Source organism: Vespa crabro, chromosome 21 (genome assembly GCF_910589235.1).
Source record: "Vespa crabro chromosome 21, iyVesCrab1.2, whole genome shotgun sequence".
Taxonomy (NCBI): domain Eukaryota; kingdom Metazoa; phylum Arthropoda; class Insecta; order Hymenoptera; family Vespidae; genus Vespa; species Vespa crabro.
In genome coordinates this window covers 1,133,318-1,161,205 of record NC_060975.1, presented here as the reverse complement: position 1 = coordinate 1,161,205, position 27,888 = coordinate 1,133,318, and the positions used below count along the sequence as shown (strand labels likewise).

The 27,888-nt window shown below is 33.0% G+C and overlaps 2 protein-coding genes across 7 annotated transcripts; one reads left to right on the top strand and one right to left on the bottom strand.

The window, feature by feature from the left end:
• Positions 1 to 11,624: 11,624 nt before the first annotated feature.
• On the bottom strand, positions 11,625 to 18,790 carry LOC124431327 (facilitated trehalose transporter Tret1-like). Of its 5 annotated transcripts, none has more exons than XM_046979098.1 (3): positions 18,647 to 18,790; positions 14,068 to 14,179; positions 11,625 to 13,263 (listed from the first exon to the last, which is right to left on the bottom strand). In XM_046979098.1, the coding sequence occupies exons 1-3, from the start codon at positions 18,650 to 18,652 to the stop codon at positions 11,789 to 11,791; spliced, it is 1,593 nt and encodes a 530-aa protein (XP_046835054.1). In that variant the 5' UTR covers positions 18,653 to 18,790; the 3' UTR covers positions 11,625 to 11,788. The 5 variants fall into 5 exon arrangements, with proteins under 5 accessions (XP_046835054.1, XP_046835055.1, XP_046835056.1 ...); XM_046979099.1 differs by lacking the exon at positions 18,647 to 18,790 and adding an exon at positions 17,435 to 17,652; XM_046979100.1 differs by lacking the exon at positions 18,647 to 18,790 and adding an exon at positions 17,441 to 17,652.
• Positions 18,791 to 22,294: 3,504 nt separating this feature from the next.
• Positions 22,295 to 27,846, top strand: LOC124431308 (solute carrier family 41 member 1-like). Of its 2 annotated transcripts, none has more exons than XM_046979046.1 (7): positions 22,295 to 22,627; positions 24,162 to 24,573; positions 24,645 to 25,116; positions 25,230 to 25,377; positions 25,446 to 25,648; positions 25,721 to 25,869; positions 25,944 to 27,846. In XM_046979046.1, the coding sequence occupies exons 2-7, from the start codon at positions 24,196 to 24,198 to the stop codon at positions 26,127 to 26,129; spliced, it is 1,536 nt and encodes a 511-aa protein (XP_046835002.1). In that variant the 5' UTR covers positions 22,295 to 22,627; positions 24,162 to 24,195; the 3' UTR covers positions 26,130 to 27,846. The 2 variants fall into 2 exon arrangements, with proteins under 2 accessions (XP_046835002.1, XP_046835003.1); XM_046979047.1 differs by lacking the exon at positions 22,295 to 22,627 and adding an exon at positions 23,591 to 24,013.
• Positions 27,847 to 27,888: the final 42 nt, after the last annotated feature.

Below are 27,888 nucleotides of genomic sequence, written 5' to 3'. Positions count from 1 at the left end.
AAAATTTCTTCTAGCTTCGATGAAAACTTTTCCCTACGTAAGGATATCGTACCAAGGCAAGATAGAAGATAACTGTGTGTGTATGTGTGAAGATATATGTATGTACGTATGTACACGAAAACAAACAACACACATATATCTATCTATATAGATATGACGTAGATACGAGTCTCGTAAACGAGACCGACGATTTTCCTAAACGATACGATATTTGCTATGATTACTCGTAGAATACTTTCGAGATTTATCTTTCGGTATTAAAGAAGAAGATGAGGAAGGATTTATTGGAAATCGATGAAAGATGAGATCGATTAAGAGATTCGAGAGGAAATAAATCATCTTTTATATAAGAAAAGAAGACATATAATTTTGATGCAATACGTATCTTTTTAGGATAATAAAAAAACTTTACGATACTTGCATCTCTCTCTCTCTCTCTCTCTCTCTATCTTTCTACTTTTCTCGCCTATCGAGGGAAATAATAAGGAGAGAAGAGCACATTGGTTGATAGTCTTACCTGTACGATCGTGGTACTTTGGTGTGGTACCGTTCGTTAGTTGAAGAGCGTTCGGGTAGAAAGCCACGAATAGATAAAGTTGAAGAAGGAACTCTTGACCTCTTTCTCTCTCTCTTTCTCTCTCTCTCTCTCCTCTCTCTTCTCTCTTTCTCTCTCTTGTCTGAGTTGCTCGATGGGAGAGTACCGAGACAATGAAAAGAAAAAGGTTTTAGTCCGTCACACATTCTTTCATGTTCAATCTTTCTCTTTCTTTCTTTTCATGGATGACATTTTTTATGTTGGCTATAAGTCGATAGATTGTTGCTCTTGAAATAAAGAAAAAGAGAAGAAAGTCGAGAATTCTTAAGACAGATAGATAGATAAATCTAAATCAATATCTTTCGTCCAAAATAAAAATACAAAGATTTTTCTCTGTTATGTATTTATTCAAAAATCTATAAGGTCTACCTTTAACATTATCAGACCCTACCTCCTCGGAGCGCGTTCAATTAAATGATAAAAGTAACACGCTTGCGTGTCAAGGGAGATAGAATGAGATGGTGAACGCGTACAGGGGGGAAAAAAAGAAGGGGAGAGAGAATGAGAAAAAGGGGATGGTTCAAGTCGCTACCAGAAAAGGGATGAAAACGGGCCGAAGGTCGTCAAGGGATCGAAGTGAACCAACTCCTTCGTGATTTCCATATGAGAGAGAGAGAGAGAGAGAGACTCTTACTCTTCTTTTTTCACCTTTCATCCTTCTTTCTTCGTTCTTCCCTTGGGCTCTGACCCGCTTGCTACGTGAAAAAGATCTCTCCCACCATCTCGACTCGTTATCTGCACTTCCCTACGAGTAGAGTAAAGTAGAGATAGAGGAGAAAGATCCGGCTGAATCTTTTCTCCTTCTTCTTTTTTCTTCCCCCCCCCCTCTCCTCCTTTTTTTTCTTTCTTCAGCAACACGTACTACCACTACTATTGCTACTACTACTATTACAACACTACTACTACTACCACTACTACTATACTACTATACTAGTACTACTACTAGTGATATTACTACTACTATTCGTCTCGATTGAAATACGAACGAGAATGTTATATCCTTTTTCCACTTTTCTCTCTCGCGTAAGCTTTATAAATGGAAGAAAAAAAAAGAAAAAGAAAAAAGAAAAAAAAAAAAAGAAAAAAAAAATGAAATCGAGCGACGCGACGCGCTTCCTCCCGAAGCTAATTTTACACTTCCCCTACTCTACTCTACTATGAATTCGAAAAGACTTACGATATACAGGGTGTCTCGTTTTAATCCATCCGTCGAGATAATGAAAGATAATACCTTTCGAAGTGAAAGGTATTTTTTTTGTTTGATTATAACGCGTAAACGAAATATTCGTATGATTATGATTTTGTGATTTTATTCAGATCTTTTCTTTTTCTTTTTTCTCTTTTTCTTTTCAAATTTATCGATAATTACGCATTTTGATGCTTAATTAGGATCGATTACACCATAGAGACACCCTATATGCGTTGATAGACATTTTCCACGTCGGAAAATCGAACGTGATCGGTCTAAAGCGATAAAGAGAGAAACAGAGAGAGAGAGAGAGAGAAAGAGAAGCATGTTCGTGTTTGGAGTATTTGTCAACGCGAAAGGCGCGTGCAAACGATGGTTGAGCGGTATTTAACGCGTTAGTCGACCGTCTCTAATCCCATCGAGATAGCTGAACGAGTTGGTGACGTTCGTTGACGTACTCAAATTTCAAATTCCAAGTTTGTTTCCCGCTTTCCGTCGACGAGCGCATTAAATTCTCGTCGTCGTCGTCGTCGTCGTCGTCGTCGTTGTCATCATCATCGTTATCATTATCGTCACGTTTCGTCTTGCCATAATTATTTCTGATACATCGAGGAAAGGAATAAAGAAAAGAAAAGAAAAAAAAAAGAAAAAAAAAATGAAGTGAAGAAGAAAGTAAAGAAGAAGGAAAAAAAGTGGTGCTTGTGTGTGTGTTTTTTTATGAGAGAGAGAGAGAGAGAGAGAGAGAGAGAGAGAGAGAGAGAGAGAGAGAGAGAGAAAGAGAGAGATCTCGAGACCGTCAGCGTAAAGGGTTGCTTAACGAGAAAGCCATGCGTGTAGCTTACTACACCACCAGAGTTACCTTGGTAAAATTTAAAAGAGGTAAATTCCCAAGAGTAAAAACGCTTTTGAAAACGATTAAGCTCGAAAAAGGAGGAGATGGAGGAGAAGAATGGGGAAAGAGAAGGATGAAAGAGAGAGAGAGAGAGAGAGAGTGCAGCAGCTTGCGAAAACGAGTTTAAAAGTTGCCAACGTTTAAGCTCTCTCTCTCTCTCTCTCTCTCTCTCTCTCTCTCTCTCTCTTTCTCTCTTTCGCTCTTTCGTTCTTTCTCTCTCTTCTTCTTCTTTAAAATGGCCAAAATTTATAAGAAGAGCTTTGCGATTAAGCCATCGAACTTTTCCTTTCTATTTGCAAGCGAGCAAGCTAGCTACTACTCTATCTTTCCCTGTCTACTACAAATTCAGAAAGGAAAAGACAGAGAAAAGGGTTTGCAAAGTGGCCAAGAGATTCTCTTCTTTTTCTCTCTCTCTCTCTCTTGCTTGCTTTTTCTCTTTCTTCGAATAAAAAAAACACCGAGACAAAGATAAATAAATGGACGAAGGGAGAAGAGAAGACGGATATGGATGGTTGGTTGTAGGAACACCGAACGAAAGGACGTGGAAATATACAGAGAGAGAAAAGTGTTGCCAACCACTGGACCGTTTTAACGATGCCTTCTTTCTTTCTCTCTCTTCCTCCCTCCCTCCCTCCCTTCCTCTCCCTTTCCGTCTATTTCCCTTTCTTTCTCTTTTTATGTACACATGTACACAGCAAAGGAGAGGGGAGACAGGGGTAACAGGGAGAAGGGACCATGCATGCATATACATGATCCACATTGCGTATACCCGACGGACATTGGTTTACGGAACGTGCATCAACCCCCTCTGCAGTCTGGCTTTCGTCTATAGAGCCACCGAGTACATTATGTAAGCTCGTGTAAAGCCATCGTGCGTTAAACGAAATCCGCCATAGTGCATGCCCGACGGACGATGAAAATCCGCCTTTTCTCCATTCACTCTATTCCCATCCCTCTTTTTACTATAACTTTTTTTTCTTTTTCTGTCTGTCTCTTTCTCTCTCTCTCTCTCTCTGTCTATCTACCTATCTATCTATTTATCTATCTATACATCTGTCTCTTTTTCGCTCATAGTTGAAAGTACCTACGTCGCTCGAATAATTCATATCCGCGTTAGTTCCACTCATTGACATTATCAAACCTGGTTCGTCGACCTTATCATCGTCATAAGCTAGATTTCTATAACAATCGATTCGACCATGTGAGATAGTAACTTATATACTTACTTGGATAATAATGCTACCTTGAAAAAGCGGAAGAGAAGAGTAGCAGAGGAAGAAGAAGAAGAAGAAGAAGAAGATTTGCTAAGCCGACAAAGGCTCCCCTGTTTTTGAACGCATTGTTAAAGCCGCAAGAGTGCAATAGGTTTTCTCTTTTTCTTTCTCTTTCTCTCCTTCTCGCCTTTCTCTTTCTTTCTCTCTTTATACATCTAAGTACACTTAGTACGTGCTCTGTTATTCGAGAGAAACGTGTAACCCTGCTAAAGGATATATCTACTCTCTTATCGCTTACATTCCGTGCCCAGAATAAATCCTTTTATATATACTTATATATATATATATATATACACACACACACAGGCGCGCGCGCACGCACGCAAGCACAAACACACATGCACGCACATGTATCCGTCTAGGGTGTACATACGTTCGAATGTAAAATTAGAATCTAAATATTACCCGTGAACGAAGAGACAGTTAAAATCATTTCGATCAGTGATAACTTTATAACCTTTTGTTTCATGATTGCGCTATGTATTTTATATAATCTATAGTTTATAAAGTTGGGGCTATGATAACGTTTCAATCCTCCTAACTTTCTTAACCTTCGCGAACGCATTCTCGTTCTAACGAAGACCTTAAGTTATCCACGTGGCCGAAACTTTGAATTGAGGTCGGCTAAGAGTAATCCTCGACGGGGCTTCCACTTAAATATTTAAGATATAATTCGCGAAGAAATTTTCTTTTTCTTCTGTATCAAATATTATGTATATTTATAGTATTATTAATCGTATTCATATATTTATTATTTAATTAAATTAGAAATTAAATTTGTAGAAGAGATGTGGAGGAATCAATTTCTTCCTGTTTTTTTTGTCTTCTCTCTTTCTCTCTCTCTCTCTCTCTCTCTCTTTCTCTCCCTTTCTTTTATAAAGAAATATTTTTAAATATGCAAATTTTGTTATAATGTAATATAATTACTCGTAATGGAGAGACATTACGCAGAGACACACTTTCGAAGAAAATTTAATCCTTCGGGATATCTTCGTTCACGTCTCTAACAATTTTCTAACGTCGTCCAGGAAATGTTCCGTGATATCATCGAAGAGGAAAACCATATCATGTCAGAAGCTATAAATATCGAACGATCTTGGTAACGAAATCGAATTATTATCTATCATTCTTCGTTATCAACGAAACGGCGAAATGATTTTCTTTACAAAAAGAAATAATTTTAATAATAACAATAATAATATTGATAATAATAAAATAACAATAATAATGAAAATAGGATTATCAGTATTTCTTCTTTAAACTTTTAATTGGAATATTCAACGTCGAATATCTGAAAGTTTTTCTTCCTTAACATTTTGCTCTTTTTTTACTCGTTAATAATTAAAATAATTGAACGTTTATCTCTTAAAAAAAAAAACAACAAAAAAAAAAAGAAGAAGAAGAAGAAGAAGAAAAGGAAAAAATGTTAGAATAAATACTTATGTCGGAAATAAAGAAGAAAAAACAAAAAAGAAAAAAAGAAGAATAAAGAAAGGAAAGAAAAAAGAAATTACCATCTTTGATGGTTGCACGAACGCGAAATATCAGCATGGAAATATCTAGCCGGTTAATATCGAAAGAGTATCCTGTTAGTTGATTTTTCGAAAAGGGTGCATCATGGATGCGTGGCTTGCGCACTTTGCTTTTAGCAAGGGCCTTTTAACCTATAATCTCGTCTACGTATATATTGATTTATATACAGGGTGAGCCAATAGCTGTAGAATAGTATATGCCGAAGTAACCATTTTGCTATACCTTGATAAAACGTTTAACATTACATACTTTTTCTTTTTCTCTTTTATTTCATTTCATTTTATTTCATTTCATTTTCTTCCATTTCATTTCATTTCATTTCAATACCTATAGGTATAATATTTTTTTAACGTCAATTCAAGTCCATCAAATAAATGAGAGATCGAAAAAGAAATTAATCTATGCGCAATATGTTATCTAAAATAAATGTGTCGTTTTATAGTATCGTTTGACAGAAATCATTTTGAAAATGTACGATTTATGACACTTAGACAGTTTTTAAAAACGTTGCGAATTTGTAAAGTTTCATTTTTAAAAAGCTCTACCTCGACGATCGCATTACGCGTTTCGATCATGTCGTTATTTACCTTCTCTCTTTCTCTTTATCTATGTCTCTCTTTCTCTCTCTCTCTCTCTATATATATATATATATAAACACACACACGTATAACGACGAATATATATCTACATGTATATCCATATATAACTAGTCTGACATGATCGGAGTTCATAGGAACTTTTTCACGAGGCTTTCACGGTTCGTCAATTTATAAAGGGTTATTCATATTTTCCACTACCATTCGTTTAGTTTGAAAGATAAAATTTGTTTCAATAAAGGAACATGAAATATGAAAGGAAAGAAATAAAGAAAATAAAGAGAATGGGGAAGCAAGAAAAGGAAAAAGAAAAAAAAAAAGAAAAAAATATTAGCGAAACTCTACAAACGTGATCGTGAGCATTTTTTTTCTTCTTCTTCTTCTTCTTTTTATCTTCTTACTTTTCTTTTTTCTTCGCCGAGCTAAATTTGCTAAATTTTCTCTCTCTTTCTCTCTCTTTCTCTCTCTCCTTTTCTTTTTCTTTCTCTTTCCAGGGCCAAGTCGAAATTCCTTCCATCTCGAGTTTCGTAGACTCGCCTCGCGTAAATAGGATTACATTATACACCCTTCGAGATTTTCACTTCGCCATAACCCGAAGGAACGTCTGCTCGTGAGAGTATTCGTAAAACTCATAAGGAAGTTCACGCTTGTTTTTGACATAAGAGGGAAAACTCAAGAGCCCTTGCCTGAATCTATTTACTTGTGTATACGATGATATATCTGCTCGACTGTGAAGACACAACCTTTACTTTATTCCTGTCAAACTTAGTAATTAATTGTATCAAAAGGGGATATAAGGGAGATGGATAGAAAGATAACGATAGGAAGAGAAAGAGAGAAATGGCATAGTTTATTTTCATGATAGACAATCGTTGAAACATAGGTAAAGCAAGAAGGTAGATGTATACTGGATGAGTTTTTCCGGATGTTGCTTGTCTTCCTTTCATAAACTGAAATTTCAAAAGCATCGGGATAGAAAATGCCACTCTGTATTTGCTTTGGTCGTGAAATGAGAAAGAAATTCAAAACTTGAATCGGTATACCTGTGCATATACAACGTGATACAGATAATCGTATAAGTGTAAAGTATTTTAACAATCTGTTACGTTACATTTAGAAAGTAAAGCGTAAACTTTCATATTTCATCTCTATTCGTTTATAATGAATTATTTGAGAAAAATAACAGGTTTTGAAAAAAAAAAAAGAAAAACAAAAAAAAAATAATAATAATAATAATAATAATAATCGAATCAATAAGTTATAGGAGAAAGAAAGAAAAAAAAGAAAAGTCAAATATTTCGAACATTTTCACATTGAAAAAAAAAAAGAAAAATAAGAAAAAAAGAAAAAAAAGAGAGAGAGAAAGAAAGAAAAACAATCGTCGAGATAAAAATTTTCGAATGAATCGATTTACAGAGCTCACCCTGTATATAGAATGACCCACAAAAATGATTCTAGAAGTGTATTCATATTCGAGGTCACGTTGTAGAGAAAAGGGAGTCACGCTGTTTCGGTGGCACGAAACGTTAACTTCCTGTAATCGTGTCGTTGCCTTTCGGGAACAATATTCGGTTTGCAAAATAATTTGAATAAAGCGACGACCCCAGCCTGTGCATGAGCTTGCTTGCTTGCTTGCTTGCTTGCTTGCTTGCTTTCTTGCTTGGCTTGCTTATTTGCGTTAAACGCTCTTCTACCCACACGTTCCGGGTATGATATTAAAATTATTTTTAACCCTTTAAAGAGAGAGAGAGAGAGAGGGAGGGAGAGAAAGAGAGGAGATTCTGAAATTCACCCGTTTACCAACCGTGTATATATATGTATATATGTATGTATATATGTATTAAGTCTCTTGATCGTTGATACGTGCCAAGATATTCGCTAGAATCGATTCCAGAAAAAAAAAAAGGAAAAGGAAAAAAAATAACATTTTTACGATTACTATCTTTGAACATACTTTTTTTTTGTGATTACCTTTAATTTCCGATAAGAACTATGTATAATTTTGCTATTTTATTTCTATCTTTATTAATCTTTCTACATTAAAAGTTATTTCTTAGATCAAATGTTCCAATCTTTTTTTTTTTTTTTTTTTTGTTTTTTTTTTTTCTCTTCAGATTGTAAAACGACAAGTTTAGGAACTGTGTTTGTAATTAAAGGAAAAAAGAAAGAAGAAAGTTTAAAAAATCTCTGAAAAATATTAACTAATTCTTAAAATCATCTAAAAACTTTTGACGTACCCTGTATTTAAGCATTTCTCTCTCTCTCTGTCTTTGTGTGCATTAAAATTTTTAATGATAAATGAACAAACATTTTTAAATTAGACGATATTGACAAAGATAATTTATTATTCGTGCTGACTTATTTCTAACTATTTACTTTCCTACCGATATACGTAATGTATGCGTTTGTGTGTATGAATGTAGATATATTGGTATAAAAGTAAGAATAATAAACGTTCGCCGATAAGACATTCTCGCGAAATAATACAATAAAAAAGGAATAAAAAAAAATAAAAAAGGAAAAAAAGAAGAGGAAAAAAAAATAAAAAGAACAAAATAAAAGGAAATTGTTCTCCGAGGGGAATTTAAAATTTACGAAGGCGATTGGCTCGTAGAGATGCGATTTGGATTAGGACTAGCTGAATTAACGTTCGTGGGACGCCGTAAAACGAGACCATCAGCACACCCTTCCTCCCCCTTTATCCTCTTCACCCTTGATCCTTGCTGGGGAGATAAACGACCACTTTTTATTTCTTCGCCATCTTAAAAAAAAAAGAGGGAGAAAAAAAAGGGAAAGGGAAAAAGAAAAAATACTCGTGGGAGAGCAGGAACTTGTAAATCTCTCTTCTTTTTTAGCCCCTTTTTTTCTCTCTTCTTCTTTATTCTTCTCCCCTTTTTTTCTTTTCTTTTCTTGTTTGTTTTGTTTTGTTTTTTCTTTTTTTTTTTGTTATTATTTTTCTTGAAGTAGATATTTCTCTGCCGACGATTCATCTTTTATTATTTCTCTCTCTCTCTCTCTCTCTCTCTCCCTCTCTGTATATATATATATATATATATATATATATATATATATATATATATATATATATTATTTTTCTTCATTTATTTTTTTGTTCATTTTAAATCCTTTTCATCTCATTTCCTTTATTCGTTTTATTTATTAATTTTTTTCCTTTATTTTTCATTGAATAAGTCGATTGTCTTTATGAAAGAAAGTAAACGACACAGAAGAGCGAGTGAGATAAAGAAGCAGAAAAAAAGAGAAAAACAAAAAGGAGAGAAGAAAAGAAAGAAAAAAGAAATAGAAGAAGGGTTTTTATATATAAGGGTCGATAGAATATTTTTTGCAAACGTTTACAGAAAATATATATATATATATATATGTATATATATATATTCACATGACGTTTATTACGAGTACATACCTAGTAGTCAACCGGTAGAGGAAAATTGCTCAGTGCTAAGGGAAAAATCCACTTTGTACGAAGATAAATTAAATGCAAAGGGGGATAAAATTAAGGGGGTGAAAATTTGCGTCAGGATTTGAGACTGGTTCGTTGGTTGACTGGTTGGGGTTTGGTGGTTGGTGGATCGTGGTAGTTGCTGGCGTTTTGCATATGTTCGTTCAATTTTTACAAAGAAACGTAATTTTCTATCGTCTCTAATAAAGAGAGAAACGTTTAATGGAAAATAACGAGGAAATGGTAGCCGTCTCTTCCTTTGGTAATCGTGCGAGTCATTCCAATTTTAAATACGTAATCCCTTTTCCGGATCGAATACAGTAAGCCTCTTATCCGCCACCGTTGCAACTTTCAACATTTTTCCGCTGCTTTTACCATCCTAGGTGTACATCGCCCTACGAAAGTTCCTTCAACGTTTTCCTCTTATTGCAATTAAAGTGAGAGCGTTCCAAATGCATATCGTCGTTCGAAGTAATCGTCCTCTCTCTCTCTCTCTCTCTCTCTCTCTCTCTCTCTCTCACTCTCTCTCTCCCTCTCTTTCGCTTTTTTTTGCTCATTTAAAGGCTCAGAAAAGCTACCCTTTTATTTTTATATCGTTCTTTCATTTCTACCAGTTCACTGAATTAGTTTCATAACAACATTCAATATGTATATATATATATATATATATATATATATATATATATATATATATTTGTCGAGTCCTCTCATGTCTGTTATTAGTATTAATATTGAAAATAATTTCTCGACATGATTTTTTAATATAATTATTGTAACTATTTTTATAAGATCAGTAGGGATAGTTAAATGTATATAAAAATGTTTGTATTAAAAAAGAAAAAAAAAGAAAAAAAAAAAAAAAGAAGAAGAAAAGGATAGATAGACAATGTTATTTTATATAATTTCTGGAAGAAGGAACTTTTGCACGAGATTGTACATCCAATCCTTAAATCGACGTTGCAGTGAATCTCGTTACCGTGGATTTTAAATACCTAATACCATCGCATAATCCGATCGATATCGGACCATTTCTTTTGATCTCGAGTGGGTAACTATATATCTATATATATATATATGTAGAAAGAGAGAGACATAGATATATTCGTTGGAAATGAAATTTGTAACATTTATTTAGTAGAAAATTTTTGAGAAATTAGTTAAAATATCGTTTAATCTTGCGAACGTAAAATCATGTTCTTTTATTATTCAACGTTTCAAAATGTCGTCGATAAATGTATATATATATATATATATATATATATATATATATATATATATATATATACGTTGGATATTATTAACAGTGTATTATTAACAAGCGGTAACTCGATAGGAAAGCCACTATTATTTTAGATGGGAAGCGATGAATATGTACTTACTTACGTATATATTGTATGCACATATACATACATTCGATTTCATTATCCTTTGAAATCACAAATTACATGTTGTTAGTGTGCAACGATGTGTCCCGTTTATTAATAACCGAACTCTAGCAAAGGTAACTTAATATACGCTTGTAAACGTACGAACCAAGAACGATGCGATTTCTGAAGAGGAAAAGGAAGTAGTAGGTACGTAGTACGATAAAGCGTCTTCTTCGATGTCTTGACTTCCGGTTAACGACGATCATTGGAACAAGTCAAAGAACCAAGTTACCTATCCTTTCTAACTCATATATCCACTTCCTTCGACCTAGATGACACAATTTAATTAAACTTTCTCTACCTCGCACAGGCAATTTCCGTTTTTCGCTATTTCGTTATACTAGGTTTCAACGTTTAAGAGTGAGAGAAAGAGAGAAAGAGAGAGAGAGAGAGAGAGAGAGAGAGAGAGAGAGAGAGAGAGATTATTTCCTGATCATTATCACTATATCGAGACTATACAGAGTAAATTCTCTTTCTGCAATATGAACATAGTTTTTCGAATTGCATTTGACAGTTCTTATATTACACTTTACATTATAATTATGTGTGTATATATATATATATATATATATATATATATATATATATATATATATACATACATAAATAACAGTCGATCACCATTTGCAATCGTAATATAGATTAAAAACTAGACGGATAGTTTTTGGCAAAGATAATTTTATTTGTGAACGAATACGTGGGTAGTAAATAATAATGATCATGAAGAAAGGAGAAATCGATCGTTATTAAGATAATCGATATCATTATAAAGTGCTTGAGAACGCACCGGGACGAGATATGGCCACGGTGCTGATCCTTCCGTCACGCTTTACCTTCCTCTAAATCATCGAAACGACGTGACGATGACATCTTTCTCGTATTGCCAGCCAATAATCGTTGAATCTCACGGAAGGTTCTACCTTTGGTTTCAGGTAATAAAAATGTCACCATAAAGAATGCTAACAAGCAGGAAGCAGAAAAGAAATAATAAACTGCGTAAGCACCGAGTATGTCGCCGATCACTTGATAAAGTTTAGACACTGCAAAACCAAGGACACCGTCGAACACAGTAACAATGGCACCTGCTATTCCCTTAACTTCCGTTGGGAAAAGTTCACCGATCAATGCATTAGGTAAAGTACCCAATCCTATTTGAAATGCTACTTGAAAGAGTATAACCACAACGACAGGAAGAAAATTAGCGGACGATACGTTGAATTTTTTAGCATCCAACATCAGGTATATCGCTAAAATGGCTAAAGTGATCGATGAGCCTAATGTTGAAAATATAAGTAATGGTCGTCTTCCTGCACCTTCGACGGTTGCAGTTGAACACGCGCCTGATACCAAACCAACGGCTAATACCAATATAGTTGCAATGTTAGAATCAATGCCTACCGAGGCACGATTGAATAATACTTCTAAATATTGTATCGTACTGAAGTTACCGCTTAGTTGTTGAGCCGCTATCAAACCAAGGATTATACAGAGAGCTCGACTATTTGTTGGCAAGAGGATTAGTTTAACTTTATTCAGGACTGTCTTCAGACCATTTTCTTCTTTACCGTTGGTTACACCCGAGGAGATGGAAGAAGAGACAACTTTGTTAATTCGATCGTCTCCTACCATCTTGTTATCCCTCGAGTCTTCGTTCGAGCCAGCTTGCAAAGCTAATTCCAATTCTCTTCTTGCCTCGTCGCGATCTCTTATACCTTTAAAAAAGGCCAACGATCGCGAAGCTTCGGCTTTGCGACCTCTAGCAGCTAAAAAGTGTGGACTCTCGGGGAACCAGATGAATGTGAGGATGAATAAAAGTGGGATTGTTAATAGTACGACGACCAATGTACGATAAGAGATCCATGGACCAATGCTACAGGTCAGGAGTGACCCGGTGAAGACGTTAACCGCTATTAATGTTCCTAGAGCTCCACGAATGTTTACATCGGCCACTTCGGACACGTACATTGGATTGGTCGTGTAAGAAACCCCAACGCCAATACCCAAAATAACTCTGGCAGCGTACAGAGCCGAAACCGATGTTGCAAAAAATACAATGGTCCAGCCGGCGATGTAAAATCCGCTAGATAACAATAGACATCTCTTTCGGCCGTATCTATCAGCCAGATAGGCACCCAAAAATGGACCGATCATCGAACCAATGACGGTCAACGATACGATCCAAGATGATTCGTCTTCGGTTATCCTCATAGGTGCATCGCTGTCCTTTGACATCAACTTCGAAAGACTCGTCGTTGTCCAACCATAAACCGTTCCAACTGCTACCATCGATAGTGTCGCTGTAATTATCACGAATTTTCATCGTTTCCCATTAGGATTTTTCCACTTTTATACGTATATCTAATTCTTGTTTACGTCATGCGTGAAAACCATGCGTGACACTCCGTTAGACGCGTATGTCATATTGTACTTGTGTGGATCGCGAGACGTTTAAATGAAGGCTGTTAACATTCGAGCATTAGCGTTGCCCGACTAAATTATCTTGATAAAAACTTGTACAGATGGAATCTGCTGAGTCAGTCACAGAAATATTCAGAAGGTTTTTCAAATTTAATGACCTCTTTTAGATCGAGGGAAAAGTGTGCTCTGAATTTTTTAATGGACGTAAAAAACAATTACCGCGTTAAATGAAGAATCAAATAAAAATATATATATATATATATTTTTATATTTTCAAAAGATCCATTTGTTTTAAATGTGTACCATGTAAATATCTTTGAAATAAATAATAAAATTATTCTCCATTTTTTTCATTCTTCACATAGTTTAACGTAGCACATTCATTTTCCCCTCTCAAAGGAGAAAAAGAAGAGAAAAAAAATTCAGAACACTTTTCTTATTCTAAGAAAAAAATTATTCTAATTCATAAAATCCATCCAAATCCATTTTCTGAATTTATTTATTTAATAAGGAATTCGCTATATTCTAATTTTCGAAACATCGTTGTTAATTATAATTCCATTTAAATGCCTCGTTTTCTAGAGATTTTTTCTTCTCTAATTTGTTGTATGTATATTTTTTTCTTTTTTCTTTTTTGTATTTCAGAAAGAAAAAGTGAAAAAAAAGGAAACTTATAACCAAACCTGAGATCGATGCTAGCCATTGTCTCCAGCGTGTTCTCTTCGATAGATTGGGCTTTTCAATGCTTGTATGCTGCGATGTTTCACCTTTTGGAGCTTCTTTGGGTAGGTCGATCTGAGAAAAGAGAGAAATGAAAAAAAAAGAAAAAAAAATAAAAAGAAACGAAAGGTTTCAAAAAAGAGAAGGAAAGAAAGAAAGAAAGAAGAAAAAAAAAAAAAGAGAAGAGGTCTTAGAGGAAATATCGATGACGTATCTTTAATCTAATCTACGAGCTGGTAAAATGCTTCTCTCTTTCCCGCATTTTTTTCTTATCGTCATAAACAAACTCTCTTCGATCATCTCAATCACGTTTACGTGCACTCGCTTGCGCGTAAACTCTATGAAAATAACGAAGTACAACGATAAAGAAAGTACAATGTGCACCATTCGTGCAGGAAAATACATTTTTTTTCGTGAGAGTGTGTATATATATATATACATAATATATATATATATATATATACAGATAAAAAATACAACAAGAAAAAAAAGAAAAAAATATTTATATTTTAATGCATCTCTTTATATAAGTAATGCATCTCAAATTGTTATATCATATCTTTTTTTGTTTAGATTAAAAAAAAAAGCGAATCTGTCAGATTTGTATCGTTTAATCGATTATTATCGTTATCCGACATATTATATACAGGGTGGTCCAATAATTATCATCATCATATCCCCAGAAAAGAGAATTTATTTAACAAAATTTATATTTATAAAATAATCTACACTATTTGTGATTCTTATAATTTCGATGATAAAAATTATTGGCCTATCTTATATATACTATATTTTTATTATATATATAAAAATATAGTACATTAAATATATATACCTATATAATAAAAAAGAAGAGAATAAAAAGAAAAGTGTTTTGCAAGCATATACATGAGAAGATGATAGTAAAAGCACATTTTTATTGTTTTACAATGAAGTCTATGTAAGCACGAAGAAAATAACTTGATGGAAAAACACGTAAGTAGATAGAAGAAATGTTGTTATCCCGTAAAGACGAAGGCGCGCCCACGTATACATGCATGCAGTTTCTTAAAAGAATAAATTTGAAAACCACTGAGACGTAAAGCTAAGAGAGAGGGGGAGGAAGGAAGGAAAAAAGGATACGTGCTAGGAGAAACTGTAAAATATATGAACAACGCGATACCGTTCTTACTGGTTTTGTAAAAGCATAGCTCCTTTCACACGATTCTCATGATATTATATATTCCACGTATAGACCGATGTGTTTATTATATTTTCCATAGTTTGAAAAATTAATCTTACGAAAAGTCATTGTTTTTCGAGTGTCTTTCGAAAAAAAAAAAATTGGCATGAAACGAAAAAGAAAAAGAAAAAAAAAGGAGAGATGATATTTTTACCAAGGACGGAGCGCGTCGGGATGAGGAACTCGTTGGTGGAAAGGCGAAATAAAAATTGAAGGATAACAGACTTTTCCACGTCACAAGTGATAAACTAGATCGCATTAGAGGCACTTTAAGGTAACGCGTACTTTCGAAGGGAACAGCAATTTCTTGCAGCACGTAACACAACGAAGCTGCTGCTGTTCGATGAAACCTTATAACTGTCGAGGCTTTTAGATAAGGGTGGAGGTCCTTCTCTGACGAGGGATGAGGGAGGACGGGAAAGGGCGCGTAAGGGATGAACAATCGATCGACGATAAATCACATCCCGCTCTCAAAGATTACTCTAAACATTAGTTCTCTCTTTTTTCTCGAATATTAATGATGCCCCAATGATGATTTTTTAAAGTAAAATGAGAAATATTTCTTATCGATATTACGAAGATGAAAAAAAAGAAATATATATATAATATACATACATATTTTTCAATTAATTTTATATATACGTCAAATAAATAATAAAATAATTAAGATAATGTTATTAATAATATCAATGTAAAATTTTATAAATATAAATTTGAAAATGTTAGATAAAATAGAGAGAATGGATTTATTAATACTATCGTTTAATTAATATATTAACTGTGATGATGGTATTATGAAAAATATAAATTTTTAATTAAAAAGTATAGGATGAAGAGAGAAAAAAAGAGAGAGAGAGAGAGAGAGAGAAATAGAGTGATAAGCTTTAACCTATTTGCAATAAATCTATTTTTAAAAGAAGTATCTATCGATCGAAGCAGTATCATCATCAGGGACACACCGTAATATCTCTTTAAAATAAATTACATTTTTATAAGGGTAAAATCGAGATTATATATATATATATATATATATATATATATATATATATATATATATATATATGTATAGAGTGAGAGAGAGAGAGAGAGAGTCTCCCTTCATTCGAATAGGGGACTTCTATAATTAGGGTGACCGTATTCGCGTGAGGTTTTTGCCTTTTCGAGAGAGAAAGGGTAAACGAAAAGAATTTGAGAGTGCTATTGAAGCCACGGAATGAAGAAAAAACAGTTAAATTTAGTGGAAGAAAGCCACGCCAAAAATAAAAAGAAGAGAACAAAAATGAAGGAATAAAAAGTCATAGTCGAGGATGCGCCATTATAAATTTTTCTATTCACGGAAGATAGAAACGATCGACCGTGTCTGTCTCTCTCTCGGAAAGGAAAGACGAGAAAAGCTGTATATATATACATATATATAAAGAGAGAAAGAAAAAGAGAGATAGATTAAGGAAAAATAGGTAGAGATAGAGATAGAGAGAGACAGAGAGAGAGAGAGAGAGAGAGAGAGAGAGATATTAAGAAAGAAAATTTCTAACGCGCAAGCGCGAACATTTGATGCGCCTGCGCACATTTTCGATTCGACCTCGCGGCATCGTTGTCTCTTCGAAAGTCTCGTGCTACCACGCGCCAAACATAACCTCTCGAGCAAACTCCAAAAGAGAAAAACGAGTGAGAGTGATGGAGAGTAAGGGTGGAGGAGATAAGGAGAAAGAGGGAGATAGGGAAGAAAAAAATAAAAAAGAAAAAGGAAGAAGAATTAAAAAGAAAGAAAGAAAGAGAATGAAAAGAAAAAAAAAACAAAGTAGGAAGAAAAAATACTTGATGATTCCTTTTAACTGTGCGACCACGTGTACTTTATCTTGGGTTCGCGCGTAGCGCTAACAATTACAACCCCTTTATACAATCTATCTCTTTCTTTCCAACAAAATAGGGCTGGGTTATTGTCAAGTCGTTTCAAAAATAGCGCTGATTTTAAATGGAAATGACACTCACCAAGGGATCAGTCGTGCCAGTCATGTTTCTTTCAAGGATGATTCTCTCTCTCTCTCATTCCCTCCCTGTCTCCCTCCCCCTTCCCCCCTCTTTCTCTCTCTCGCACTCTCACTCACTCGCACCAAAAATCACGTTCTTCTTTTTCTTCTTCCTTCCTTCCTTCCTTCCTTCTCTTTTTCTTCTTCGTCTTATATGTCCGTGTTTTACGTTGACGTTGACGTTGACGTTGACGTTAATGTTGGATCGATCGAAAGAGCCTACCGTTTTACACACGTGAAATCGTCTCGAGCATCAACGACGTCCTGTGCTGCTCGAGAGAAACTCTCCCTCCCTCCCTCCCTCCCTCCCACCCCCTTTTCCACTCCCTCTCACCCTTTCTCCCTCTAACTCATCTGCTTCTCCTTCTCTCCAACTCCTCCTCCTCCTTGTCCTCCACTTCCTTCTCTCTTTACCTCTTTCCCTCCTTCGTCATTCCTAGCTTTTCACTCACGGCCGACGTGTCTCCTTTGCACTTGCGCGCACGCGCTCGAAAAGAACACGCGAGAGTTTCCTTCCTCTTTCTCTCTCTCTCTCTCTCTCTCTCTCACTCACTCACTCACTCACTCACTCACTCACTCACTCACTACACAGATCGATATTTATAATTGTACCCACGGTGATTTCCATTTTATTCACTACTTCGTTCGTTCTTATTCTCCCTCTCACACGCTTCTTTACTCCTTTCTTTTTATCTCTATAGTCGTATATCCATATATATATATATATATATATATATATAGAGAGAGAGAGAGAGAGAGAGAGAGAGAGAGAGATAGATAAATAAAAAGAAAATTTTCATATCCATGTATTTACATTTTAACGAAGTTTAGTATTATGGTCTGTTTTCACAATCTTTCAATGTTAAATATCGGATATCGACTGCATATATGTATACGAAGGTCGATAATATATATATATAGATATATATATATATATACCTTATTTTTTATTATACAATATATCAATATATTAATATTTATAGATATTGTAGATATAGATATTAATATTATAGATATGATATAAATAATATATATATATATATATATATATATATATATATATCTACTTGCCTATCTTATATATCTGTCTATTTATTTATCTATCTCTGTCTCCTTTTTTAAACGTTATAGAAATGGCAAAATATATTATACCAGTAATGAAATTACTATCAAGTGATTCTTTTTTCTTCTTATCCAACGAGAAGAAAAAGACTCTAATTATTTTTAAATATATGTATAATACATACAAGTATGTCTACAATGATAAGAAAATCGGATAGTGCTTCTTACGTCCATGATGATGACCAACGAAATAATTCCAATTTAATTAAATCCTTCAATGTTTTCCTCACAAGACCAGTTCCTCCGATTACTCCGGATGATACTGATGATAGAAATTATTGTCTGTCTGTCTCTATCTTTTTCTCATATTGTAGACGCACGGAGACACGGACGCACATATAACACACATATTATTATATACACGATATATACGCGCGAGTATATAAAAATTAGAGTTTCCTTAAAGTCATAAATTATAAACAATACGAATCAAAAATCTTGATAAAACTTTTCGTGCTTTCTCTTTCATCGAGATACTTGAAAAGAAACGCTATTTGAACGTTCCTTTTGTGATAAGATTAATGATAAAGAACAAACACGTGCGAGAATAAAAATTTTCAAATGCATTTAGAAATGGAGCAAAAGGGAGAGATAAAGGCAGAGAGAAAGAGAGAGAGATTCGCAAAGAGAATTCGTATGGCTCCATTTATTAATCATTTCTAATCAGCTTTTGTCCTTATTCTAGTTCGCGATCGACTAGTCAGCGACCGCTATTTTATCCAATTGCTTTTAATCGGATTGTCGCTAATTAGAAGCTCTTGCACGTGCTCCTCTCCAACGTACAGTATTTCTTCTTATTCGAAACGAAGATGAAAATGAGAATAAGAAGAATATGAAAAAGAAGAAGAAGAAGATGAAGTAGGAGGATGAGGAACATTCGGTAGAAGTTAACATTCATTCTTCTATTCTTTTCTTATTCTTATCGGTAAAGCCTCTACATCTTCACCTCCTCTTTACCCTCCTTTTATCTCTTCCATTCTTTGCTCCTTTTATCTCTTATTCTCCCATATGTTGCTTGTTCCTTTTTTAATAAAAAAAAAAAAAAAAAAAAAAGAGCTACGTATTCTCGCATAATCTCTCGACATTTCCTTTTTATTTATTTTCATCGAAGTCAACGTTACGATCTCTCTTTCTCTCTCTTTTTCTCTCTTTTTCTATATATATATATATATATATATATATATATATATATATATATATATATATATATATATAATACATATAAGAATTCTCTTTCTTCTCCTCCTCCCTTCCACTCTTGAACGTTCTAATCGGTGTTGTCGAGATGATCAAGAAATCACGAGAAAATTTTAACGACGTGGAAAAGTAAAAAGGAATAGTAAGAAAATAAAAACAAAAAAGAAAAAAGAAGAAGAAGAAAAAGAGTGGAGAGGAAAAGAAGTTCTTCGTTGTATGAATCGGTATTATCTCGAAGTGACATTAACGTGAGATAAGATGATATCATCATAGCATAACTTTTATAAAAATCCAAAAAGTATGGGTATTAGTTTTGGTTCATCTGTATCCACGTGTTATTGCGTAAAAGAGCGTTGAATGATAATCATATATCTTCTTTGAATTAATAATTCATACTCCATATATTATATAAATAAAAAGAAAAAAATTTTTCAGAGATGTCTGTTCGTCGGGTAATAAATCATTAATAATAATAATAATAATAATAATAATAATAATAATAATCATGCTTGACATTTACTCTTTCTACCTATTTCTCTCTCTCTCGAATATTGAATAAAGTATATTTCGAATAATATTACCATATGGTTATATCATTCAGAAAATATTCGATTTATTTCGCAATTAGTTCGTTAATCGTTCGGTGTCGATCAATTATGATTATGATTGCGAATAATAATTGATGAATTCGTGGAATATATCGCATTTATCGCATTGAAAACACTCTCTCTCTCTCTCTCTCTCTCTCTCTCTCTCTCTCTCTCTCTCTCTCTCTCTCTCTCTCTCTCTCTCTTCTCTCTCTTTTCAACGATCAAGTGCCAACGACGATGCAAATCGTGTTGGGATGAAAATCAATTGTTCTATATATTAATTGCATTTATTTCATTTGATTCTATGTATTTTATGATTCGAGTTTAGTTAATTAATACAAATTAAGACAAACAAAGAAAAATGAACGGAAAACACATGTATATGTATATGTATTTATATATGTATATATATATACATATATATATATATATATATGTGTATGTATTTATGTATATACATATATAATATATTGTACAATGTTAGAAAGCGTATGTAATTTCCATTCACAATTTTTCCGGCCACATAATAAAATAAATGTGTTTCACGACTCGTACAGGTCTTTTCTCTCACTTTCTTCCTTTCTTTCATTCTTTCTTTCTTTGTTTTTCTTTTTTTTTTGGTGGGGGGGAGGGTTATTTTGTATCTTTTTTTTTGCTTTCTTTCTTTGATGCATTCGTAATGTATACTGCAACGACCGAAAGTCACAATGAGAGAAAGAGAGAAAAAAAATTAGTGAGAAAAGAGAGAGGAATAATAATTAATTTGAAACTAGTGAGAAAGCTCTGTTACTAGCACGACGCATGAGAGAAACGTCAGGATAATTAGTTTATTACATTTCATAATTTTAATGTGTAAAATTCGCAGGATAATTAAACAAAAAAAAAAAATAAAAAATAAAAAATAAAGAAAAGTGAAGTTTATAAATTAATATGTATAATAGACGTGGATTATAAAATTTTTATGAAGTAACATCACTTAGTCATATTAAAGGCTATGAATAAATAGAATAATTATTTATATTATTCGGTTATATCATATTCAACGAAGCGAGAAACCATCGGGATGATTTCGAATTATTGCAGTTCGTCTCGCTTGTAAGTTTCTGTATTGTAGAAGGGTGGTTAGAGAAACGGTAATGGAATACCGCGAATTCCATCGCGAAGAAACGAACACAGACTTAACAACCGTGTGATCGAGTTGGTTGAGCTTTCCACCCTTTTCTCTCTCTCTCTCTCTCCCTTTCTTTCTCTATCTTTATCTCGTTTGATTTTCTTTACTTTTCTGTTGAAAATCCTCTAACTCTCTGGTCAGTTTCAAGTCGGGGTCAAAATTCTCTGAGTATCACGTCGATACGAATCCAAGAGCTTTCAGAGAACTGGATTAATGAGAGAAAGATAAAGATAGTGTATATATATATATATATATATATATATATATATATATATATATGAATGCTGTGCGATTTCAAAAGTGGACAGATTTGTTTAACAAACTATTCAACATTTTGTTATTAATAAGTGGTTATGATGTTTCTATACAGAAAATATAACTTCAAACTTAATTAATATCTTTCAATAAGAAGAGTAATCTATGTCGATAATGAAATTTTTATTAAAGAAAATATAAAAAAGAGAAAGGGAAAAAAAAATAAAACCACGCTTAATCGACATTAAGTTTTTGTTTTTAAATAATGACGTAAAGACCGCGCTGAAGAAGGCGGCATCTAGAATTATTTTCTTCAAACTATTAACGCAATTAGGTCGGTAACGTAACGATCCTTTCATCGTCGGTAAGGTAGAGAATATTAAAACCGTACAATGATCCCTGTTGGTAAAAACTTTCAAATCAATTTTATTTTAAAAGTCTAATTAGAAGGTAATTTAGGATAGATTATAAATGAATTTGTGCGACGTACTGAATGCGTAAATAGTACGAGGAAATCGGTATGTATATAGATAATATGTGTGTATATATATATATATATACACGTATGTATATATATCCATATATATACATAGATGATGCGAAAGGATGCGATCGAAAAAGCGTCATTGAGCGTGTCAGTGAGAAGTCGTCAAGCCGGCGTGAGTCTCTGTTAACGTCTCCATTCGACAACGATCATTATTGACGTTGCTTCTTCGATTGCCACGAATACGAGACATAAATAGTGAAGAGGAAGAGAGAGAGAGAAATAGAGAGACAGAGAGATAAAGATAGAAATAGATAGGGAAGGACCCGCCATTTTCTCCCTCTCCAAAGGAGCCCTTTTTTTTTCGCCTCTTCGTGTCAGAACCATAGCCCCATGCTCGACGACCGATGGAGAAGCGCCAAGAGCTTAAAAGATCTGATCGCTTGTTCGAGGTATGTCGGTCTTTTAAGTTTTGAGGTTATGTTGCTCTCTGTAAATGAATAACTTGATTACGTGGCTTACATTATTCTCTCATTAAAATGACTAATTTTTATTTCAAAGGATATACGATGAATGCCAAAATTATAATTGAACCTATTTAAAAAAATTAATTCCATATTTTGTTTATAATAATTGATACGTTTAACCTCTAATTACATAAATTCATTTTCTCACCAATAACTAGTGTTATTTTTTGCATCGTCTAGAAAAATATTTTTGCGAATAGCGCATATTTATCGCAAAGTTTACATTTAATTTGTGCGCATCTGTGATATATTGTTTTTTATTTGTTGTTTTTTCTTTCTCTTTTTTACGTGTCATTTTATTCGATTAGAAGAAGAATTTGACACATATACATGAATTTGAGATAACCCGGTGTATTTCAATATCAGGACGAGTGCTCGATGATAATAATTATCGTCTTTTTATATTTCTTTTTTTTTTTTTTTTTTTTTTTTTTTTTTTAATTATTGTTTATTATGTTTTTATTATTGTTCTCCAACGACAGCCAAGTACGAGTGTTTTTCTTATTACGATTTATGTTTGTTTTCGATCGATTCGATCAACATCTCGCCATCCAACGTTTTTAGAGAGACCAATTGTAATAACAAAACTAATTTATATGAAGAGATTAAATGAGAAATAACATCCGCGCTAATTTATAACGCGATAAAATTTATCGTCGACAAATAATTGGGCGCTTTGACAATTGTTCTTTTAAAAATAATTATCTTAAAATAATCGTTAATATGACCTCGTCAGTACGTGCATAGAAATTGATTGTCGATTGTTTTCTTGATTAGGAATGTAATTTCAAACGGATACACTCGTATAATTTTTTCGTCATAATCGATCGTATTTTTATTACATAAAAAAAAAGAAAAAAATAAAAAAAAAAAAATAAAATAAAATAAAAAAAAAAGTAATTAAGCCGATAATAGATTTTCATTGGAAAACGTTAAAGTTATTTTCGAAATAAAGTGCATTAACCTAGATTAGCGAAAAAATAAAAAGGCGGGAAACTTTGGCAACGAATGTGCTTCTCTAAATTTATTTTAGTACAGTACGATAAATTCTTTGAATGTGCCTGTAACGCGTATACTATTAAAGAATTTTCGCTATCGTCCTCAATAGATAAAGCAACCGATGATTGCCATTGTTATCTCGCTCATCTTACACCAAACTAATCACAACGTACATAATTTAATTAATTTGATAAAATATTTTTTAAGTGCTAAATACGGGAGTGTGATTCTTTGCAATAGTGTTATTTTTTCTCTCGTTTTTGTTTGTTAACATAATTATGTGGTTCAATTCGTGTCATCTCATTTTTGCAAGTAATATTGCAGTATAATATATCTATTATTAGAGTTGATTGTTTTTTTGACGTGGAGTGGAAAAAAAATCCCCCAAGCATGTCAAATAATTTTATTCGAGGATCGATTTTATTTACCGATTTATCGATTGTTTGTTTGTTTGTTTTAGTACTCGTTAATTTTCGAAAAGGAAAGAAGCGAGAATGAGTCATGTCGAGCTTCGAAAACGAGATATACGAAAAAACAACGTTCGCCGTAAAAGCATAGAAGGAAATTTTGGATTCGAAAAAATGGTTGGCCTTGGTAGCGAAGAATTACTTGGTTCTGACATTGTCGATGTCGCCATGGAATTGGAGATTAATTCTGACGATGAGAGCGATGAAAGCGATAAGCAAAGATTAATAAGATCTTCTATTAAGAATGAATCTGTTAATAATCATATAAAAAAGTTAACCACTCAGAAAGTTCAAGTTGCAACAGAGGATGACAATGTTTGGTCCATATCCATTCAAATGTTTATACCATTCCTACTTGCTGGTTTTGGTATGGTCGCGGCTAGCCTTTTATTAGATGTTGTTCAAGTATGTAAATAAAGTAAGATAATTGATATTAATATAGGCTAATATCATAATTATAATATTTTATCTTACAGCACTGGCCCGTTTATCAAATTGTTTCCGAAGTTTATATATTAGTTCCAGCATTGTTAGGTTTGAAAGGAAATTTGGAGATGACATTGGCTTCTCGCTTGTCAACTCAGGCCAATTTAGGTCATATGGATACAAAAAAACAACAATGGACATTGATCGTTGGAAATTTGGCTTTGATACAATGTCAAGCCATGGTGGTAGGCCTTTTGGCGTCATTGGCTGCTGTTGTACTTGGTTGGGTACCAGAAGCGCATTTTGATATGCATCATGGACTTTTATTATGCGCTAGTGCCTTGGTTACTGCTTCTGTAGCGAGCTTCTTTTTGGGACTTGTAATGGTCGCAGTAATATTATTCTCAAGACACATGAACATTAATCCTGATAATGTGGCTACACCAATTGCAGCTTCTTTAGGAGATCTAACCACTCTAGCTCTCCTCTCATGGATCGCTTCTATCTTGTATCATTCGATAGGTAAACAAATCTCAATGCTTCAGTTCACATTATTTGTTACTAATTGATACTAATTAACAATTAACTAAAAATTCTAACACTTAATTGAAACCTAATATAAATTATCATCTCAGATAATGCTCCATGGATAGCACCAACTTTAATATTCTTCTGCATTGTGGCAACGCCTATTTGGGGTTATGTCGCAGCAAAAAATCCATTTACTAAAGAAGTATTGGATTATGGTTGGACACCTGTGATATCTGCTATGCTTATTAGCAGGTATATTTGTCGTTCCTTATCAATCAATATTTATCCATAAGAAAATTTAGAAATCATAACAATTTCAGCTTAGGTGGTCTGATATTAGATTACACGATATCCAGTTATAAAGGAATAGCTGTCTTTCAATTAGTTATAAATGGAGTCGGAGGGAACCTTGTTGCCGTCCAAGCTAGTAGAATTTCTACGTCGTTACATAAAGATTTTCGAGCTGGCAGCCAAGTAGCGCCTACCATTTGTATAAGTCCATTTCATGCGTTTTTTGCTAAAGGTATCAAAGATAATATATGTAAATTACTATTAATTTATTTATTAACCATTTAACGCGCATTCTTATTGATAGGAGGACATGCTAGGACCGCTAGAGTTCTATTAATGATGGTTATACCTGGCCATTTGATATTTAGTTATACCATAAGTTATTTACAAGCTGGCCATACATCTTTTACACCTATATTTATTGTCGCGTACTTAACGGTTGCATTATTACAGGTATATAGATAAGTTATTCACATTTAATTAATTTAATATTAAATCAGATATAAATATAAATAATATCATTTTAGGTAGTTTTATTATTGTACATTGCTCAACTAATGGTCGTTTGGATGTGGACAAGAGGTATGGACCCTGATAGTTCAGCGATTCCATACTTAACTGCTGCAGGTGATCTAATAGGAACTGCACTCCTTGGAATCGCTTTTCACATACTTTATGCCATCGGAGATGGCGATTCTGATGTAGGAGACTGATTTTTCACATCTATTATCAATGAAATTATCAAAGGCGCGGCTATATCGAAGTCTTTCTCCACGCAATCAATATACAAATATTCATGGAACAAAAGTTCAAAGTGAAAAGAAAAAAGACAAGAAATGAATGAACGAATGAACGAATGAACGAATGAAATAATGAATGAATGTCATTGACACGTATAATTAATAAGCCTAAACTATAATGCATTTTCATTCACTGTCGATGTCTTTTCGAATTCGTATTAAAATTATGAATAAGATTATTACAGAGAGAAAGTAAATATATATATATACTTTATATGTATATATATATTTCAAAGTATCGATATTAATTGTCTATACTACGAAAAGAGTTTTAGACTGATTTTGAAATACCAATCAATTTTCTAATAAGATATTTCTGACTTAATCGATCATATTTAAAGAGATAAAAAAATAATTCAACTTTATAGACAGTATAAAGTTTTTTTTTTTTTTTTTTTTTTTTTTTTTATCATATTAATTATCATAAGAATCGAAAGCAATGAGATAAGGAATATCAGAGTACACTTTTAAATATTTTGTACTCTTTTTATATAAATTTCATTATACACCAGTGCAACTTGTAAATATTTCTCTACATGTATATTCGTGCTTAATGCATTCTCATAAGCGAACGACATATTTTTTCAAGTGTAGCGAGTGGAAAGTTACAAAAAAAAAGAAAAAAAAAATAAATAAAAAAATAAAGAAAAAAAGAAAAAGAGAAGAAAAAAGAAATATATATATATATATATATATATATATATATATACAAAAAAAAAGGAAAAAGGAAAGGAGAGCCATAATGGATAGAAAGATATCGATGTAAGTTGATACCATGTGGTAACATTTATATTAATGTACAGAAACGTTTCGCATTAATCACGCACTTTGCAGCGTATTTGTATAGACATTTCCTGATGACGTCGATTTGACGTGCGTATATTAGAGCTTAAATTGTGTTCATAATCGAGAAGAAGGTCAAATTTCCCCCATATATTTTGTTTTTTTGTTATATGATACATCCAAAAATATACCATATACATATTAATAATTGATATATGAGAGAAGTTAAACAAAATTTGTTTTATTGTATTTCAGACATAACGAAAACAAAACAAAAAAATACTATTCGTTCTGTTAATTTTGTTAAAATTATTGATTTTAAATTTATGCGAATAGGAATTATTAGATAGCAAGAAGAAGAAAATATAAGATTCTTTTACTTGATGCAATATTATTGTAACAATCATATGTAATAATATATATATATATACACACACACATGCGAGCGCGCGCATACACATCTATTCATTGAAGACACCGATGCTTTTAATTATTATTTCAATGATTTGCTTTGTTAAATACTTGTAGAAATTAGAAACTTGGATGTCAAGGATCATACTACGAAGTATATAAAATAAGATATGCCTTTAAATCTAAGCGTATTATCATTATGTATGTGTGTATATATATATATATATATATATATATATACACATATATATAATACATATGTACGTGGGCGAACGTCACCTAAATTGGAGTCTCGTTAGCTGTTTAAAGGCTATAGCATCAGTATCATTGATCCTTTTGTTCTAAGATGAATCAAATCACTCATAAGGATTAAAAAAAAAAAAAGGAAAGCATATTTTCCTGAATTAATTCAATAATAAATATTATATTTGTAAATGTATAATTTTATTTATACAATCTATGTATATATATATACACG